The sequence below is a fragment of the Branchiostoma belcheri genome, unplaced genomic scaffold (assembly GCF_001625305.1).
Source record: "Branchiostoma belcheri isolate BF01 breed outbred unplaced genomic scaffold, Haploidv18h27 scaffold49, whole genome shotgun sequence".
Lineage (NCBI taxonomy): Eukaryota > Metazoa > Chordata > Leptocardii > Amphioxiformes > Branchiostomatidae > Branchiostoma > Branchiostoma belcheri.
The window spans coordinates 22,572-39,434 of NW_017804120.1; the positions used below are offsets into that span (position 1 = coordinate 22,572).

At 38.4% G+C, this 16,863-nt stretch overlaps 1 protein-coding gene across 1 annotated transcript in view; it reads right to left on the bottom strand.

Annotated features, from left to right (window-relative positions):
• The window catches only part of LOC109479562 (transmembrane and coiled-coil domains protein 2-like), a 36,424-nt gene that overhangs the window by 14,424 nt on the left and 5,137 nt on the right, over positions 1-16,863 (bottom strand). Inside the window, 12 exon segments of the mRNA XM_019781544.1 lie at positions 857-1,082; positions 1,518-1,596; positions 2,372-2,451; positions 5,831-5,833; positions 8,219-8,263; positions 8,578-8,622; positions 9,169-9,394; positions 10,577-10,781; positions 11,554-11,716; positions 12,294-12,489; positions 13,500-13,667; positions 14,815-14,885. Of these exon segments, the coding sequence (XP_019637103.1) occupies positions 857-1,082; positions 1,518-1,596; positions 2,372-2,451; positions 5,831-5,833; positions 8,219-8,263; positions 8,578-8,622; positions 9,169-9,394; positions 10,577-10,781; positions 11,554-11,716; positions 12,294-12,489; positions 13,500-13,667; positions 14,815-14,827 (1,449 nt within the window). The 5' untranslated portion in view covers positions 14,828-14,885.

Here is a 16,863-nt window from a genome sequence, read left to right on the forward strand (position 1 = left end):
AAAATATAGGTTGTTGCGATAAGTTTTTCACAAAATCCGGTGACGCGAACCCCTAGAAATTCCACATAGAACGCAGCTATTTGGGTCATCAGGCGACAAACCGCATCACCCTTGCTCGCGGACTAATACCAAAAACGCTTCGCTGGCCGTCCAACTTCACCGCGCCGAAAAACACTACAATCCCAAGGCTTTTTGATCAATTCAAAACCTAGTTGAAAATCTACAGCGATCGCCGAGCTATGGGGAGCCAAACCTAGCGTGACAACCTCGCAGATCCGGCGATTTACTGCGCACTATTTAGAACCCTGGTCAGAATTAAACTCCGACCCGGAACCTTAACTCCATACATGGAGGTGATAAAAAAACTTCATTTAAGTGGTCCCGAGTATGCAAATGAGGTGCCACAAACCTTGAGTTCGGCCATGGTGTTCTGGAAGAGTGCCTGACTGTTTCTCATCTCCTGCAGGTCCAGTAGTATTTAATTATCTCCACACATGGAGGTGATAAAAAAAACTTCATTTAAGTTGTCCCGAGTATGCAAATGAGGTGCCACAAACCTTGAGTTCGGCCATGGTGTTCTGGAAGAGTGCCTGCCTGTTTCTCATCTCCTGCAGCTCCTGTAGTATTTAATTATCTCCACACATGGAGGTGATAAAAAAACTTCATTTAAGTTGTCCCGAGTATGCAAATGAGGTGCCACAAACCTTGAATTCGGCCATGGTGTTCTGGAAGAGTGCATGACTGTTTCTGATCTCCTGCAGCTCCTCTAGTATTTACATGTATTATCTCCATACATGGAGGTGATTAAAAAGCTTCATTTAAGTTGTCCCTAGTATGCAAATGCGATTCTACAAACCTTGAGCTCGGCCATGGTGTTCTGGAAGAGTGCCTGACTGTTTCTCATGTCCTGCAGCTCCTCTAGGATGGGCTGCAGCACCTGTGCTGGAATGGACTGGGAGGACGGGCCGGGCTGGATCTCGGGGCTGTGCAGCACCATGTGACCTCCCGACCCCGAGGTCATACTGGAGCACTCGTCCTCGCTCCCGTAACCATGGTGACTGGCAGGCTGACTGGTGGGATGGCTGGAACAAGGGCAGATCAGTGGTTACTTTCATTTAGTCTGTTAAGGGAGTATACATATTGACATGGTGCGTTCCTTTAGGCAGGTTGCAATCTACAAAATGTGCAAAATGCATCAAGTTACAACAATATCTTAAAATTTCTGTTAGAATTTTTAAATCCTGGTTAGAATTGCAAGACACAGGCAAGAACAGTTGTCATTGGTTCGATCCAGGAGCAACATCATTGGTCAGATTCAAGAGCTGATGCCATTGGTAAAATCCACCAGCTGATGCCATTGGTCAGATTTAAGGGCTACAACCATTGGTCAGATCCAGGAGCTGATGCCATTGGTCAGATTTAAGGGCTACAACCATTGGTCAGATCCAGGAGCTGATGCCATTGGTTAGATCTAGTAGCTTAACCTATTGTACAGATGAAGGAACTAAATACGTTACCTTCCACTTGAGATGGCTGAGATATTGGAAGGTGTGAGAAACTGTCTACTGAGGTCTTCTCTCTCATCTAAACTGTCTTCTGTGGGGAAACAACCAAAAACAAGTTCATTAAAAGCAGCACATAACAGGCTTATCATAAAATGTTAAACTTTATTCCAACACAGAGATCAAATTTTCAACGACCACTGTTGCCTTCATCAGGACAATTAATGTAACAATCATTTCACAACGTGATCTCACGAGAGTTACGGTTAGGCCATGTTGATTTGATTAAAAATATGGATGACATCCTCCGGGAGCCCCAAAACTGATGCGCGCGTGCGAATAAAAAAAAGTTTTGCAAAAAAAAAGTTGTTTTCATTGTGAAATCTACGTGGTCATGAGGGTTGAACAAATGGGACAGAATATGGTTTGGCGAATAATCTAATCTTCAAGTTCATTTCCTTACAATTTCGTCTATTTTCGTTTGATTTTGGCATTCTACGACATTGGTACAGTTTTTACTTATTTTTTTGTAACTTACGGTATATTTTTGCTCATTTTGCAACTGTTTTGTACGATTTACAGTATGGTTGAAAACTTTTTTTTTAATTGGAAACGGCCGAAAATTCATGCGCGCGCGGATGTCATCCACATAATCAAATCAACATGGCCTAAGCGATAAAAAGTGCAATCATAGTACACTGTATAGTAAGAGACACTTAAAAGACAAATCATACAACTTCAAACCAAATTACTTATCAACTAGAAGCACTGTACAAGCTTGAAGTTTAAGATCTCAATTACAAGTATGTCTTATGAGCTACAAGTTAATTAGATTAATAATTCACCATAAATGACTAAAGGATACTTACTCATACTACTGATGTTGTCTGCACTGCCGAACTTATTCTTTATCAAGTGAGCAAACTCTTTGGGTTTATTCACCACTGCCCTGTAGGTAAAAAAAAAAAAGGATTTTTTATTCAGATGAAGTAAAGATAATCGCAGAATCGTGTCTCCTTTCTATCCAAGCAGGCAGGCACGAAGAAATGCAGGTTGCAGGAAAAGGGGGGGAGGGGGGTCCTGGTATGGAAGAAAAAACAACCATTGGCAAGCAACCTTGCAGAACTGTTGGGAATCCAAGGCAAGGAACAAGATATATGCACGCCAAGCATCTAATAACTTTTTAACCATGCATTGTATACATTATGATGCTGTCTTTTTCAGGAATTGGTAATGTTTTATATTGAAGATATTACATCAAGGGTATTTTAATTTCACAAAGTGACATTAGCATACCAATGTTAACTCAAAGATTGAAAATAATCTGTTTTGGTATGCATGCATGAAAAGGGCTTTATGTATAAGATGTAAAAGGACTCTTAAGATATATTTTATAGATGCTGCTTTTAATGATTTAAAACCTATATTATCTCTCTTTAAAGTATGGACGTCAAGCAACAAAATTAGACAACAGGCTAGGGCTCATCTAAAATGTCTAAAACCACCTTAAACAAACTGGAAGCAAATTAGAAAATGCAAGTCAGTAAGATCACCAAAATACCAATGACCCTAGCAAGCTTGAAGTTGATTTTGCAAGCAAACACCAAACCCAAACTTAACCTTAACTGTGGGTTTTCTAATACTAAATATAGGCAAAAAACGTCAGTCTTATGAGTTTCGATTGCACGACTAGATGAAACTTAATAGTGTGAGTATTTTTCTGGTTTTGGCGGCTGGGCTGGGTACATGTACAGGAGTGAAGGACCTTGCTAGCGACTTTTTTCTCTCAGAAGAAGGCGTAACTGGTTTGTAAGACTCCTCAACGTTTGAATCTGGTTTCTTCAATGCTGGCATCCTGCAAAGTACCGTAAACCATCATCATTATAACACATCTCAACATGTAGAGCAGCCACTAAATTCCTTAAGAATTGAATAAATGAAGGTGAATTGGAAAAAAGTTACAGTTAGCAGCTGTCATTTTTTTATGATTTGTGGACACTTTTTCCTTTTTATGGGGTTTGTCATTAGTTTTTTTAGTATTGCCCATTGGTTCTTGATCTAGAAGCTAATGTACAATGCCATTGGTCAGATTCAGGGGCTGATGCCATTGGTTAGATCCAGGAGCAACATCATTGGTCAGATTCAAAAGCTGATACCATTGGTCAGATCTAGGAACTGATGCAATAATTATTGGTCTGATCCAAGTGCTGATGCCATTGGTCAGATCTAGGAGCAACATCATTGGTCAGGTTCAAAAGCTGATACCATTGGTCAGATTTAAGGGGTACAACCATTGGTTGGTTTTTAAAATTAACATAATAATTAATAATGATTAAATAATAATTAAATTAAAATTTGTAATCTTGTTACAAATTCTCAGAAACTGACACATTGGTCAGGTCTATCCTAGCAAGACCATAAAATATTATAATAAAAATTATTATTAATAAATATTAAGAAAATGACAGACATTCACTGAAACATCCACTCATGTTAAACATGACATTTAGCGGTAACCGTTGTGAATAAAGAACTTCTATTCAATTACTAGAACACTACAACTGAACAGAAGGCTTTTCTTTGTAGGAAATAACCTGAATCAACAATTGTGACCTCATTGTTTGCACAAATTTTAAGGAACCCCTTTTGGAGTTAGAGTACGGATCCATGCCAATCATCAACTGTAAAGAAATAGTGTCCACAAATCCTAGTCCAATGACTTCATGCAAAGACTGTCAGATAAAGTTTATTTCACAAATTTATAATTATCTTATAAAACATGCAGTTATGCAACATGTTGTAGACTCCAAACAAATTATGTTAACTCAAGTTGCTGTTTGAAAAAATGATAATCATTTTTGAAATGACAGTGTGCAAACAATGACATCAGGGCATAATTATGTATAAAAAATATTTACATACACGTTCATGCAGATAAAACCAAAATGCATTACAGAGACAATTTATATATTGACTTTAGACTACAAAGACTTATCGGTAAAGAAATGCCTTTGGATGAAACTCAAAAAAGGCCAAACTAAGGTATTGTTGAATGAACATGGAAGAAAAAAGGATCATATTACATGCAGTAACTGGCTAAATTATAAAAGTTTAAAAAACACAATCCATCTCAAGCAAAAAGATAATCATTCCAACATTCCCACAACCAAGTCACCAGTCCTACAATCGAGCAAGCAAAAAGTGAACACCAAAAATCACCAAGATCACGCCAGAAAATTGTTACTCAAGCAACTGGATAGATTTGGAAACATGTATACAGTTGCTTGAGTAACAATTTCCTTGTGTATCTCATTACCTGGATGTCTAACCTTCATCAACGCACCGAGATTTAAAGAAAATTCTAGAAACGAACATGCTGAAACTGCATTTTCAAAAAGTGCAATTATAACACAGCTGCAAACCAAGACACCATGAAATGCACCTTGAAGAAAAAAATGCACCAAATGACTCTGTTGCAAACCATTAGCCAATGAAAAACAACCAACTGCATTCAAACAAAATTATCCGACTCAGCAACACAAGTCAGACCTGTAAACCAGGAAGCCATCTTGTCCAAAGAAAAAAGAACCTTTAAAGAAAAGAACCTTTCCACAACCCCTGTGAATGAAAGAAATTAAGACAGAAACCTTTTTAACAATCCAGCCTTAACGGGCAGAGAGACTTGACGGCTAACGGTCTCTTTTGCCTCATCTCCACTGCCTTTCCGTGTTGTCTTCCTGCAAGGCAAAACTTCCAACCTTAAAAGTTGCTCAGAAGTGTTAAAGACCATATAACACCAATAACACTGAAATACAACTTGAAGTTCCTGAAATTAGTCAAACGTGATGGGCATATTTTATTCAAAATGCACTCGTCTAATGTTAGGAAACATCAAATCTTGCAAATCATTCTTCCAGTTTTTTATTTCGGTTGCCAGATGGTTCAATAAAATGACGTCATAAGCATGGCTCGTAAAAATTGTTCTCTTAGGAAGCAAACAATACAGATTCAATAACTGTTACTGAATAAAGTTTCAAGTTATTAACGTTACTTTGTTTTTTAATAAAAGCTCATCAGTGTTGGTAGAATCCATTTTTTTTTTGTTTCTCAAAAGAACATTTTTCTGGCAAGATGCCAGGTTCTGAATCAGCTGCCATGCGTACTGTGACGTCATTGGTAGCATTTAATTGGATTAACTGGCGACAGAAATCAAGAACTGGAAGGATGATTCGGAAGATTTGATGCTTACAAACATTTTTTGTCCAAACGTGTTTTTTTTTTTTTTTAAACCGAATTTAACGTCATTTTTCCCTAACCGGGGGTTAGACGTGCTTGCACCAAGTACAAGTCTTTTTTTGAAGCAGGATTTTTACGGCTGGATGCTCTTCCTAACGCCAACCCAAACCCTAGTAGGGCCCAGGAACCCTCTAAACTGAGGGGGGAAATGCGTGTTAAGTGCCTTTCCCAAGGGCACAATGTCTGGGTGCATGTCCGGACATGTCTGGGTCCAACCCTGGGGATTGAACCTGGGTCTTCTTGCTTGACAGTCGGACGCTCTATCCACTACACCACACAGACACCACTATGTTTGATCATTGAATAATACCTATCATGTTTGACTATTTTCAGGAACTTACTGAATGTATTTCAGTGTTATTGGTGTCATATAGTTTTTAAGGGACAAGTTGTCAGGAGAGGAGATCCCAAAAGCAGTGGGGGGGGGGTCAGAAGGCCATGCCAAGAACGTGCAATGTGAAGAAGCCAAAACTAGAAAAATCCACAAATTATGAAGAAATCATACACCAAACATGTGCATACTGATTATTTGATTCGTGACTTGAAATGAGCAATGTAGGAGATGAAAAATGTGAATGATACTTCAAGTTCAAGCAAAATTATTTCACACTTTTGTGATGTTAGGAATAATTCTAGGTGATCCAACTAAGCAACCCAGGATGCAAGTCTACATATAAAGCACTATAAAAGAGCAAAGATTATTTAGAATTCATTTTTTTCAAAATTGACCAACTCACAAAAATAGAATTCTTTTAAATCTTTCATGAGAAAAATCTCATGAGATCTTTAAGACCTAGTATTTTTGATTTTACAGTTAAGATTTTGATTTATCAAAAGTGTTAGGGGAATGGATGTTACTGTATACTACATTGTACTATTCTGTCTATTCAAAATAATATTATTTGTTAAATGTTTAAATTTCCAATTTATTTTTTATGTTTACTGTGCATTAATACATTCATTTGTTTCTGCTCTAATTCTAATGTATCAAAATCAATGGTAGTTATCTTTCTTTAAAATGTGTTGTTATGCTGCCATGTTACTTGGCAACAGTAGCTTAGGACAACAAAGTACAGAACAATGTGGCTAATCTGCCATAGAGGTCAGTGCTTAAATCCAAAGATTAGGAGGAAAATTAAGTCCTAAATCCCTAATAAGGCCATGTTGATTTGATTATATGGATGACATCCGCGCGCGCATGGATTTTCGGCCGTTTCCCAAAAAAAAAAGTTTTCAACCATACTGTATATCGTACAAAACAGTTGCAAAATGAGCAAAAATATACCATAAGTTACAAAAAAAATTAATAAAAACTATACCAATGTCGTAGAATGCCAAAATCGAACGAAAAAAGACGAAATTGTAAAGAAATGAACTTGAAGACTAGATTATTCGCCAAACCATATTCTGTGCCATTTGCTCAACCCTCATGACCACGTAGATTTCATAATGAAAAGAACTTTTTTTTTGCAAAACTTTTTTTTATTCGCACGCGCGCATCAGTTTTGGGGCTCCCGGAGGATGTCATCCATATAATCAAATCAACATGGCCTAACAGACAGCTTGGCCCTAATTCTTATGAAGACTGTCATGTTATATGTTATCCTCACCATAAGAACCATACAATATATGTAGCTGGGGACGAAGACTTATTTTAGACATATTCACAATTCAAAACAAACTGTCTATGACGTAGGACAGTCTGATATTCAAAAGGTCCTGGAGAACACACTATAATTATAGCATTTCTAGATGGCAGAATGATACAGAGGGGGTGCATCAAGACTGTGTAGAAATCAAAATTATGTTACAAGAAATTACAGGAATGTGAAATTGAATATGAAAAAGGCAATTTAAAGAGGGGGGCTTTAGAAAAATAGTTACACATAGTATTCATAGAACTTTTCTAGCCCAAGATACATGTACATAATTTTCAACACAATTACGAACATACAAGTATAATTATCAACAGTCGATTGTTATCACTCCGCAACTTCAACTACCAACTAGAATATTTTCCATGCTCAAATACTATGCCTTTGGGAAAATTAATATCAACTCATGCTGTCTAACATACAAGGTTCTCTACATACATGTACATGTATCAGTACTGTATATATTAAGTTTACTATTATTAGCAATAAAAAAATTCAAAGTTTAACACAACATAATTTTAGTACTTTAATTAAATCTTGACACAATATACTATATTAGGTAGAAATATCATGTATCAAGACCATCTAGAAAGATACCATGAAAACAAGTAACAAGGCCACACCAATTTAATTTGTTGGTTCTCGGATTTTTTCAGAAAAAATATGAAGCAACAGGGCGAAAAAAAATAAAAATAAAAACAGGTCTAGGCATCCTATCATAGGCTTAAATGCTACAAAATGAGCCATGAACACAACACAAAAGGCTGGGTTAAAATTTAAACATTGAATTTTGAACTTTTAATCAAACCACTGCAATGATAGATGGGAAAACTGTAACAACTAGGAAGAAAAGGACTTCCCTCAACTGTTGGGCCGGGGCAAAACATGAGCATTTTTCAGTAGATTCAGGACCAAAATCAAATTTTTTTTTGCAAATCAGAAAAAAACGAAGAGGCGAATCCGAGAACCAATAAATTAAATTGGTGTGGCCCAAGTAAAAATTTAGCTCTTCTAACATGTTGGTCTTAAAATGTTCAAACTTTAATTGTTATTCTATGAAGTTCAACACAATAATTATGTGTTAGTCAGTTGTGTAAATTAATATTGTAAAACAATAAACTCACCCTGAGAAACCTGTTATTCCATCTCGTATATTTGCACCAACATCTCTGTGTTAAAAGAACGCCGGTGTAAGCAACAGGACACAGATCAAGAATTATACAAACCACAAAAACAACATTAACACAACAAACAAAATAATCCACAACAACTAGAAAGGCAACATTTGCTCTGTTAATTCTTACTCAAACACATTCACATATATGATCAAACAGGAGTCTAAATCCTTCCTGCTATGAAATTGCAACATGATGTAACCCAACACTAGTTACCATGGTAACAGACACAACATTGGCTTAGGTCATCGAGGTCACTGTTTGAAGAGGAAGAGTAAGAAGAAACAGAGCAAAAACAAGATGTTTTTCTTCAGTAAACATAACATTTTTGGCAACGCCTCAGGGGTGAAGGCATTTAGTTCCTACTTGTCCTTACCTGAGCCCGTCCCATATCCCTGAGTACTTCCTTGTGTTGTCAGTAAGCGACCACGCCGTTTTCCTGCACCTCTTTAATTTAACACAATAAATCATAATAATATTTTTGGTGACACCTCAGGGGTGGAGGCATTTAGTTCCTAGTAACTTCCTACTAGTTCTTACCTGAGCCCCTGTCCCATGTCTCTGAGTACTTCCTTGGGTTGTCGGTGAGCGACCACGCCGTTTTCCTGCGCCTCTTTCAGCCGGCGCTGGTAGTTCTCCAGTTTCCGCTGCAGCTGTTGGATGTTGGTGGCTGATTTCTGGTTCTTCTTCTCGAACACACTCTTGATGCGAGCGGCCTGTTGGCGGTCGGCGTTTGCCGCCAGCTTCAGGTACTCTGATACATGCTCTGTGGATAAAACGGTACACTTTTAATTTGTTTATTACCTTCCACAAGGTTATTTTTTGGCTATGCCATGAAGTTGTTTTGGTGTGGGTCTGCGTGTGCTGCAGCAGGCTTTGTACAACTGTATGTATATGTGTGTACAGCATAACTCAAGAACCTGTAGATGGATCTTAATGATATTTAGTAGGTGGGTAGCAGTTGTGAAAACAAAGGTCAAGCTCAAAAATGGTTCACCTGGCTTTTTCCTATGGTACTGCAGTGGGTTGCATTGGCAAATGTTACATTGTATAACTTATACTCTAACTTTCAGGCAGAGTGACGTCAACATTTTATAATAACTGAAACGGTGGCAATATTCGGTGGCAGACTTCACCCCCTTCTCCGTACTACTAGTACATGTACTTCGGAACCCTTCCAGTTCCACACACACACACACACACACACACACATACAAACACACACACACACACACACACACAGAGACACACAGACACACAGACACACACACACACAAAAATACATGATAGCATCATATATTGAATTTCTTTCCATATAAAGAATGCACAAGCCTTAGTACACGATAAATTGAACTCATCAAAATGTTGCTTTATCCATAGACAATATAGTTAATCATCATCATCATCGGTCGACCGTATTCGGTCGGGGTTATACCGCCCCTTACGAGGTGGCATACCCTTTCGTTAGCTTAATACAAGACGGGGTTCGCCACGCCTCCGTCCGGGTGATGATGTAATCACCATGTGTGGTGATGTAATCACCATGTGGCTGATACGGAACAGAGGTTCGCCAGGCCTCTATTCGGGTGATTTGAAGTGAATCACCAACTCCATACAGTAGTGTTTGTACCATCGCACACCGGGGCATGCCCCTACTCTTTTTCGAAAGGTGTGGTGGGATCTTTAACGTGCGTGGGGTGTGGCTCTCCCCAAACACGGGACCTCCATTTAACGTCCTATCCGAGGGACGTCCCTAGCCGAAGCTAGGTACTCATTTCCACCTGAGTGAAGTGAGGAAAGTCGTGTAAAGTGCCTTTCCCAAGGGCACAAGATCGGTGACAAGGTGGGGTTCGAACCCACGACCTCTGGAGTGTGAGCCGAACGCGCATACTATATAGTTAATGTATGTTTACTACCGTAAAGTTTGTAGATATGTATGAACAGTTACCATCTCGAGCCTTCTGTTCCTGTTTGATCTGTTCTGTAGTTTTCTCGATCTTGTGTTGTAGGTTTTCGATGGCTGCCTTGACGCGTGTGGGGTCGGTGCTGGTCGCGCCGTCAATGTCGTCTCCTGGCAGCGAATCCGCTCCCTGGGAACCCTGGGAAGACATGGTGGCCGTCGAATACTCCGCAGTAGCTAGTCTTTCTGAACCCTGGATTGTTATTAAAAAAGAGCAGTTATCATCTAATGAAAAAAAAAGCCTCTATAACCTGTATATAGTTATCTAGTACACAGTTTATAATTGTTACATAAATACAGAAGTATACAATTATATGATAAAAACTACTCTAAGACTTTTAAAAACATTGTGAATTCAAACTTTACAAGATACAACCGTCCACAAGTTTTCCTAGTTTGTTAAACTGTATTACATATAAGTTGGATCACTAGAGATTGCCAGAGTCTAATAAAAGGAAAAAAAAAGATACACTAAACTAGAAAGGTAACATTTGCAAAGCAAATGCATAATGTTTACTTTCGAACATGTTCTGCTCTGTTAATTCTTACTCAAATACATTCATTTGTATGGTCAGACAGGAGTCTACATCCCTCCTACTATAAAATTTCAACATTATGTAACCAGACACCAGTTACCATGGTGAGAGACAGTCTGGTAATTGACCAGGTTAGAGGTCAGTGTTTGGAACGGAAGAAGAAGAAGAAACGGTGCAAAAACAATATATGTTTTCCTTTGGTAAACATCAAAACAGTTACTCAAGCAACTGGATTATTCATTCCCAAAATCATATCCAGTTCCTTGAGTAACTGTTTTATGGCTTACGTTGTATATTATTTTCTGGATGTCTGACACTCAAAAGAAAAGATAATTCCTACCTACCGACCCTATTGTTTTCAGGACTGAAACAGGAAACACAACATTTTTTTCCTAAGCGTTACTACAATACAAAACGCAAACAACGTACCTCCGCCTCTGGTAGAACCAATGGTTCGTCGCTGAGACTGGACGTTGTGCTGACGGCGCGAGGCCGTGCCAGCAGTTCAGCGCCCGCCGTGCTCCCGTGGTCGTGTACCGCTGGACTGCGCGAGCGCGGCAGGGCAGCCACACTGTGACTCTCTCCACGATGCCTGGAGGGGGGGTGGGGACATTGAACAATACGTTAGATGATTACAGCTAATAACTGTATTACTAAGAGTATTGGAGCAGATATAGAAGAATTTATCTGTTATAAGTAGATCTTACTGTGGTAAAATCTTAATTGCTGGCCAAGAATGATAGAATGATAGACTGAGTGTACACTAATCACCAGACTATCTGCTTAGAGATTTAGGGAGAATTACAGTTACTAGTAGGCCAAATCTATCAATGAGACAAAACACGTGGGGACCTAATATGAACCACATTAGACTGGGACAAGTAAAAAGACACTTTGGAATATTTTTGGGACAATAGAAAAAAATTCACTTCAAGTTGAAGTCATACAATACTTCGCAAAAAACAGGTTAGGACAGTTCATCCTCCTTCGGGACAATTGAAATCTATTTTCGGACAGTTCTGGGACAATAGGAAGAAAAGTTAATTTTCGAGGCCTGCAGTCACCATACTACTAACAGTAGGTTTCTTTTCATTTCCATTACAGTAGCACCACTTTTGCAAATCCCTACAATCACTATTTACAATTCTAACATCAGAACTGCCACCCACATGTCTGTCTGTCTGCCTCTCTGCTGCTGTAATATCCTGGCGGCTGGACTGCGACTACGGGATCGGGCGCGCGGCTTGGCGACCGTGGTGGTGTCTGGGTGGGGCGAAGCGGGCCGGAGCATGAGATCGCGGCTGTTGGGGTCGCTGCCACTCCGAGGCCTGTTCTCACGTCTCCATGGTAACAAGCCCCGTAATCCTGGCGGGAACAGCGAGCGTTAGACATAATGTAGGGAACAGTAACATGGTTTGGTCTTTCTAAAGACATGGGATACTTTGTTTACTTTACAATTACATTCACTCACATGTTAACATGGTACGTTCCAAACGTACATTCTTCCATTATGCATACATTTATCCATGAATTTATCAATTCTTTCATTCCTTCCTCCTACATCCATCTATTAAACAACCAGGGGTTAGACATAATGTATAGGGAACAGAAACATGGTTTGGTCTTTCTAAAGACATCTGAAACTTTGTTTACTTTACAATTACATTCACTCACAACATGGGACAAGTAAATGGGACATTCAAGTAAAAACTATTCCAATATTTTGAATACTACAATGTACATTCTTCTATTATGCATATACCTATTCACGAATTCATCAATTCTTTCATTCCTTCTTTCCTCCTACATCCGTCCATTCCTTCCTTCTTTCCATCCATTACTTCCTTCCATTCATTATTCCTTCCTTCCATCCATTCCTGCTTTCTTTCCTTCATCCATTCCTTCCCTCTTTCCATTACATATTTCTATCCATTCCTTCCTTCTTTCCATTCATTCCTGCCTTCTTTCCTTCATACATCCCTTTAATCTATCAATTCGTTCCTTCTTTCCATTATTTCCTTCTATTCATTCCATCCCTCCATTTTCCTCCATCTGTCCATTGAATTTCCTTCCTTCTCTTCATCCATCCATCCGCTTTCCTCCATCAATTCCTTTTCCCTTCTCTTCATCCATCCTTCCATCATCTATCCCCATTCATGCATGCATTCCATCTCTTCCTTCTTGCATCTATCTATTCCTTCTTCCTTCTCTTCATTTATTCTTTCCTTCTTTCCTTCATCCATGCATTCATTACTTCTTTCCATTCTTCCATTCCTTCTTTCATTTCTTTCCATCCTTTATCTTCCATCCATCCATCATTCCTTCTATCCATCAATCCATCCCTTCCTTCAATCCCTCCCTCCCCCTGTCGGTACCAGATCTGTTAGCGGGTGAGGAGGATCGTGGGACAGGTGAGGACGATCGGCGCGACAGTCTGACGGCGGGCGGGATCAGCACCTCGGGAATCGGCGAGGAGCGGGCCTGGGCGCTGACGTGGGCTGCAGCGGCGGACAACGACGCATTTCCCGCGCCAGACAGACCACCTGGAACCAAACCAACAGTCTAAACGCCGCGTACGCAACTTTTCCTACCCAACGGCATCCTGGGATAGCTTTTTCACCTTCTGTAGGCTGTATTGTGCATTCATGGTTGCAAAGGATCATGGGATGTGATAGAGACTGACAAAAAAAACGTTGACACTCGCAAACGTCGGCAGTAAATTACAGAGGTTCTAAATTAGGCCTAGGAAAAAAAAGTTGTGTTTCCTGTTTCCCGACTGACCCTAGAAAAAACTGCCGACTTTGGCCTTTTTTTGTGTGGTCCCCTGCAAGGGACACAAATTTTTTGGAGCTGATCAACCTTTTCTACAGTACCATTCGCGTTATAGTTAACCGGGTACCCGGTAGCTCCACAATCTGACACCTGAGTGAAGAATTTGGGTTTCCAACATTTATATTGAAAATATAATATATAAAAATTTATTATCCTCATGCAAGTTTTGTATAAGTTGAATCACTACAGATTGCCAAAGTCAAATAAAAAAAGAAAACAAAAAAAGCTTATCCCTTATCCTAAGTTTTAAGGACTGAAACAGGAAACACAACTTTTTTTTTCTTGGTCTTGCTAACATTTTAGAAGTCTGAAAAGTTAGCACCAAGGAAATATCTACTAGTAATAGATACAATGTATATTGGTGAATGGCCTATAGACTTACATGTATTCACATATAGTGTTGTTGATTTTCATTAACTGTATAATTTTACTTACTTGTATCATGCACTGAAAAAAAGACAATGCCACATTGAGTGTATTAATCATAAAGACAATGCAATGTGTTATTTTCCAAAACAGATTGTTATATGGACTCAAACGTTCAAAGCTTGTAGTTTAGAATTATACCTTACAATGAATGCACACAGTAAGCACAGAAATGTAGAAAAAAAGCAAGCTGTGTATGAAATGCCAGCATATTTTTTTGTGAGTGTGTCACTACTATATGCAAATTACATGTATGTATAATGATAAAAACAGTGACAATTGTGTGTGTTAAACTGTGAAAATATGACAGCATACAAAAAATAATTATTATTTTATTAGTTTTACTGCTTGAAGAATTCACATCACTGGTTGATTAAAAGCAGCGAGACACATTTGTTATTTGTTTATTTGCTTGTTTGTTTGTTTGTTTACCCTGGGTTTCCATGGTTTTCCTTCGTGGGCCTCACATACATGCATGTACTCCTCTGAACTAGTGGGAAAGCCTGAACATGAAGGACAAAAAAATAAAATAAAAATAAAAACAAAAAAAGAAGAAAGGAAAGCAAAGAAACTTTTAGTCACATTCAAGAAACAATTCTATTTGTTACATAGCTTTTATAATAATTAAGACAGCTGTCACAATTTTAAACCGTATTAATACTATAATAGATATTCACTACACATGTATTTGGTGGTCTGGCCACAATTTTTGGTTCTTGAATTTTTCTGCATGCGAAATAAAAATAAAACAGGTATTCTGTAAGTGTAAATGTAATACCCATGTACAAAAATCTGTAGAAACTTCAAATACAGGAATAATTATACATGTGGTAAAAAACAAGAACCAAGAAGTCAAACAGGCATGGCTAACTACTGTAAAGCTGGAAAGTTAATATAACAGAGGTAAGGCCACACCAATTTAATTTGTTGGTTCTCGGATTCGCCTCTTCGTTTTTTTCTGATTTGCCAAACAAAAAAAATATGATTCTGGTTCTGAATCAACTAGAAAAATGCTCATTGTTTTTCGCCCCCCAACAGTTGAGGAAAGTCCTTTTCTTCCTAGTTGTTACAGTTTTCGCATCTATCATTGCAGTGGTTTGATTAAAAGTTCAAAATTCAATGTTTAAATTTCAACCCAGCCTTTTGTGTTGACTTCATGGCTCATTTCGTAGCATTTAAGCCTATAATAGGATGCCAAGACCTGTTTTATTTTATTTTTCGTCCTGTCGCTTCATATTTTTTCTGAAAAAATCCGAGAACCAACAAATTAAATTGGTGTGGCCTGAATGTACAAAATGTACAAATTGCTAAACTACAAGCTATCTAAACATAAGTTGCAGGTTAGTCAAAGTTAATGTTATAAAACAGTATATCACTTAAACTACCTCAAACAGCATGAATAGTACATGTGTAGTTGTAGCTTAAATCAATGCAATCAACCTCCAAAAAAAGGTAGATGTGTTTTGGTGAGTTTTGACCCACCTCTGGAGTCAAGCAGTGACCAAATACTGGGTCACTTGTTCTACTTCTAGCATGTCGGCAGAACGTACTGCACCTGCACAAAACCAGTACATGTACTACATGATTGTATATGCATATGTATATAGTACATACTACATAGCACTTCGGCAGAATGTCTCATATAAGGCCATGTTGATTTGATTATATGGATGACATCCGCGCGCGCATGAATTTTCGGCCGTTTCCAAAAAAAAAAAAGTTTTCAACCATACTGTAAATCGTGCAAAACAGTTGCTAAATGAGCAAAAATATACCATAAGTTGCAAGGAAAACATTTAGAAACGATACCAATGTTGTAGAATGCCAAAATCAAAGGAAAAAAGACAAAAATGTAAAGAAATGAATTTGAAGAGCAGATTATTCGCCATAACATATTGTGTGCCATTTGTTCAACCTTGGCCACGACCACGTAGATTTCATAGTGAAAGCAATTTTTTTTTTTGCAAAACTTTTTTTTTATTCGCACGCGCGCATCAGTTTTGGGGTTCCCAGAGGATGTCATCCATATAATCAAATCAACATGGCCTAAGGTCCTATTCACGCATATAAGGTTAACATCCCATCTGTAGCTTCCAAATGAAACAAATACTTATGAATTGTCTGCAACTGGCAAAATTCTCATGCAACATTGACCAAACATCCAGTGAAAACTGAAAAATCAGGGTTTTGCACTGGCGCAATACGTTCTGCTGACGTGCTGCTTGTTATGAAAAAGGCTTAAAGCAAATTTATTTTCAGCTTACCGGTAATGTTATTCATCAATACTAGGAAATTGGTTACTCATAATGACATCATGGGCCAGCAAATATAACAGGCACCTGCACTGTTTGATTTGCATTCAGCAAACAATTGTTAAGTACTGCTCCCATTGAACCGAATACCAGTACACTGACGTAGTAAGGCCACACCAATTTAATTTCTTGGTTAACGGATTTTTCTAGAAAAATAATGGAGCGGGCG